General features: G+C 34.1%; 1 protein-coding gene across 1 annotated transcript; it reads left to right on the forward strand.

Moving 5' to 3' along the window:
- Nucleotides 1-1,642: 1,642 nt before the first annotated feature.
- Nucleotides 1,643-3,611, forward strand: LOC141336306 (pregnancy-specific beta-1-glycoprotein 5-like). Its single transcript, XM_073841876.1, has 8 exons — nucleotides 1,643-1,685; nucleotides 1,988-2,329; nucleotides 2,397-2,645; nucleotides 2,725-2,982; nucleotides 3,032-3,161; nucleotides 3,242-3,293; nucleotides 3,380-3,451; nucleotides 3,537-3,611. The coding sequence occupies exons 1-8, from the start codon at nucleotides 1,643-1,645 to the stop codon at nucleotides 3,609-3,611; spliced, it is 1,221 nt and encodes a 406-aa protein (XP_073697977.1).
- Nucleotides 3,612-4,312: the final 701 nt, after the last annotated feature.

The raw sequence follows: 4,312 nt of genomic DNA on the forward strand, positions 1-4,312 counted from the left end.
ATAGATAGATAGATAGATAAGGTTTGTAGATAGATAGATAGATAGATAGATAGATAGATAAGGTTTGAAGATAGATAGATAGATAGATAGATAGATAGATAGATAGATAGATAAGGTTTGAAGATAGATAGATAGATAGATAGATAGATAGATAGATAGATAAGGTTTGAAGATAGATAGATAGATAGATAGATAGATAGATAGATAGATAGATAGATAGATAGATAGATAAGGTTTGAAGATAGATAGATAGATAGATAGATAGATAGATAGATAGATAGATAGATAGATAGATAGATAGATAGATAGATAGATAAGGTTTGAAGATAGATAGATAGATAGATAGATAGATAGATAGATAGATAGATAGATAGATAGATAGATAGATAAGGTTTGAAGATAGATAGATAGATAGATAGATAGATAGATAGATAGATAGATAGATAGATAGATAGATAGATAGATAGATAGATAGATAGATAGATAGATAAATAGATAGATAGATAGATAGATAAGGTTTGAAGATAGATAGATAGATAGATAGATAGATAGATAAGGTTTGTAGATAGATAGATAGATAGATAGATAGATAGATAGATAGATAGATAGATAGATAGATAGATAGATAGATAGATAAGGTTTGTAGATAGATAGATAGATAGATAGATAGATAGATAGATAGATAGATAGATAGATAGATAGATAGATAGATAGATAAGGTTTGAAGATAGATAGATAGATAGATAGATAGATAGATAGATAGATAGATAGATAGATAGATAGATAAGGTTTGAAGATAGATAGATAGATAGATAGATAGATAGATAGATAGATAAGGTTTATAGATAGATAAGGTTTATAGATAGATAGATAGATAGATAGATAGATAAGGTTTGTAGATAGATAGATAGATAGATAGATAGATAGATAAGGTTTGAAGATAGATAGATAGATAGATAGATAGATAGATAAGGTTTGAAGATAGACTGATAGATAGATAGATAGATAGATAGATAGATAGATAGATTAGTTATTAATTAGAAAGAACATAGATAGCTTAAAGCTTAATTGAGTATCAATGATCAATCAGTTTACATTAAACATAGTTCAAACAGACATGGACTTTTGGTCAATGAAAGTCTATGGGACCTTTTTATGATTTTTAATATTCATTTTTAAGAAAACCATAACTCAAAACAGTCTGAAAAGATATAGCAATCTAAGTTAGAACAGTATGAAGATCTGACCCGAGTTTGGAGTATGTAGCTTGAAGGTCTAGGAGGAGTAGGTGTCTAAATATTTTCCGCTCAGAAAAAGAAGAATAATAATAATAAGTTTAAATAGGATTTCAGTAAGTTGGCTTTCCCAAGCCAACTTAATAATAAGTTTAAATAGGATTTCAGTAAGTTGGCTTTCCCAAGCCAACTTAATTACCTATTCTTTTATTTATTTTAAATTTGAATAAAAATGCTCTTTTGTCATCACTGCCTTGCCTACCTGGAAATCTCTGCATCAAATCTGATGGACTGAGTGATTTGTTGATGTTACTGAATGATGGAAATGATCAATATGTGTTTGCATGAAACATACACTTCAGACTTAAACATGTGTGTCATTTTAATCATTTGCTTGTTTTTTTAGAATGTTTTGTCTTTTCTCTCTGATTTCTCTGCTTATGATTCCTGGTGAGTCTGATACAAATTCTTTAAGTTGTTTTGCAATGGAGATCAAACTGTTACGAACATTGTAAATATCCACAAAGTCCAACCTATATGCTGATCTTGTTTTATTTGGTAATTTGATACTTACAATAAATTGAAAGTAAAACTGAAGAGTCAAGAAGTTTTGGTGATTAATAAACACTAAATAAATGCAATCCAATCAAATAGTGAAACACACATTCTGAAAACCGTTAAACAAATACTCTACATCTTGTAAGATATGAACATGCATGTAATCTGTAGTTTCCTGTTGTTATATCTTCCAGCGATTTGCAGCCAGGAATGGAAGGTTCAATACACAAAGATGAAGAAATGTGTTCTAAAGGATTCAACAATAATTTTATCAGGCACTTATGAACACCCAGCAGGTCTCACTGTGACAGAGAGATTCTGGATTGTAAACCCAACTCAAGGCAAGACTATCAATCTGTTGGATCTTCCAGATTACAAAGGCAGAGTTCAGTTCTTCCAGAATAAAGATGGAATATTCTTTCTCAAACTCAGTAATGTGACACATGAGGATGAAGGAATGTACTGCCTCAGAATCCTGACAAATGAAGACAAACAAAGATATCTGGGTTTTCCTGGGATTGAGCTCAATGTGACAGGTACAGTCAAACTAATATTACACTGACAGATTGTACACTTATAAACATGTTTTGTCCATGATTTCAGAGCTCAGTGTGGAGATTCCTGAAAGGATCATTGAGGGACAAACATCTGTTTTATTTTGTAATACCACCTGTGATCTCTCAGGTAAAACAGACTTTACCTGGTATAAAAATGGCAAGCGTTTATCAGAATCGATCGGCTCGAATCAGCTGTTGCTGCAGTCTGTCAGCAGTGATGATTCAGGAAACTACAGCTGTGCAGTGAGTGATCAGAAACATCTGCCGTCTCCTGTCATCACTCTCAGCGTCAGATGTACGTCAAGACTTGGTCTTCATATTAGCAAAATTCAGTCCATGTTGATCAAATTATAGACTGTGATTTTTTTTTTAAGATCCTCCAAAGAGCGTCTCAGTGTCCATCAGTCCATCTGCTGAAATAGTGGAGGGAGATTCACTGATCTGCAGCAGTGATTCAAACCCTCCTGCTCTGAACTTCAGCTGGTTTAAGGAGAATCAAAGCTCAGCTGTTGGATCTGGACAGAGTTTCAGCATCTCCAGCTTTAACTCCAGTCACAGTGGATGCTACTATTGTAGGGCTCAGAATGAATATGGATCTGAGAGATCAGCATCTGTTTCAGTCACTGTTAAAGGTGAGAATCATCTCTGTTGATCTCATTGTCTATATATAATGATTAACAGTTTTTCTGTCTGTCGTCTGCACAACCGAAGAGCGCAGCTCATCTCTGATCAGAGTCACAGTGGGAATCACTGCAGCTGTTGTCTTGACGTCTGTGATTCTGACGGTTTTCATCGGGCTGTTGATCAGAAGGTGAAGGAGACTCTGTGTCTGTACTGTTATAAAGATTCAGAGTCAGTTTGTGTTCATGTTCATTTCTTCTTCTCTCACAGGAAACGAGCGACTCCTTCAGAAGAGCAAAACAGAGGATCACGACACAAGACGGTGTGTAAATCTCCTCATGTATCTTCTCATCTGTGTCTGTCAGTTCTGGAGGGAGTATTAATTCTCTCATCATTGTGTGTCGTCAGCTCGAGTCTCCTGGGGACACCTACATGACCCTTGACCCCAAGTCCAGATGTTCTGAATACGACACGCTGGATGTGAGTTCCTCTGATGATGCTGTTTATCATAAAGATGTTTAACATGAAAACTTATTAGTAATGAATATGTTCACTTCTTCTCTAGAATATGAAGAGATCCTGTGAAAACACAGACGACCCTGAAGCTGAAGATTCTACATATTATAATATTGACAAATGATTCATTCATGATATGGCATTTTTTATCATTTATTTTTATTAGATATTATTTTTGTCTTCTCTGGCATAGAATAAATTTTTTTTACAGTGCTGTAATTATTAGGTCTCCAAACACCAAAGATTTTGTAACTTTTTGTGTTGTTTTTAGTATTGCTAAATGCGCACAGTGTTTGCATCAAAAAGAGTTAACTGTTGACTGCTTGGATTGTAGCTTCTTAACTGTGCATTTACCTGTATTTTTATCTTTATTGACATGACTTGGAGTGTTGAGAGTGTTATTTAATTAGACAATAAAACATTTTCCTAAGAATGATGTAAGTGTAGTAACATGTTCTGTCCTGTAGATGTCGCGTCAGGTCGGACCTTTAAGGTACTAATATGTACCATTTAGGGTAGGTAAGCAGAGGTGGGTGGTCCAGGTGTGAGAAAGTAAAAGTCCTGCCAGCTGCCAGCTGATTTCATCAGAGGTGGAACCAAGTCATTCCTTTCAAGTCACAAGCAAGTCTCAAGTCATATCCCAAGTCCTCAAAGAATTAAAATTAATGAGATAATTAAGTTGACTAATTAAATGATGATTGTGCATTAGTGATGAAAACCTGCTGTTATTGAGAATTACAGAGAATGTTCTATTGGTTAAAATGATGCCACCATCATGGAGATTTTTCTCTGATAGTTAGAAATTAATACAATTTCTGCTGTATG

The sequence above is a fragment of the Garra rufa genome, chromosome 6 (assembly GCF_049309525.1).
Source record: "Garra rufa chromosome 6, GarRuf1.0, whole genome shotgun sequence".
NCBI lineage: Eukaryota > Metazoa > Chordata > Actinopteri > Cypriniformes > Cyprinidae > Garra > Garra rufa.

Bases quoted from the DNA above. Each gene is read 5' to 3' on its own strand.
- LOC141336306 (XM_073841876.1), top strand. From the start codon at position 1,643: ATGTTTTGTCTTTTCTCTCTGATTTCTCTGCTTATGATTCCTG. The intron at 1,686-1,987 runs GTGAGTCTGATA...TATATCTTCCAG, and splicing joins TTCTCTGCTTATGATTCCTG to CGATTTGCAGCCAGGAATGG. The intron at 2,983-3,031 runs GTGAGAATCATC...AATGATTAACAG, and splicing joins TGTTTCAGTCACTGTTAAAG to TTTTTCTGTCTGTCGTCTGC.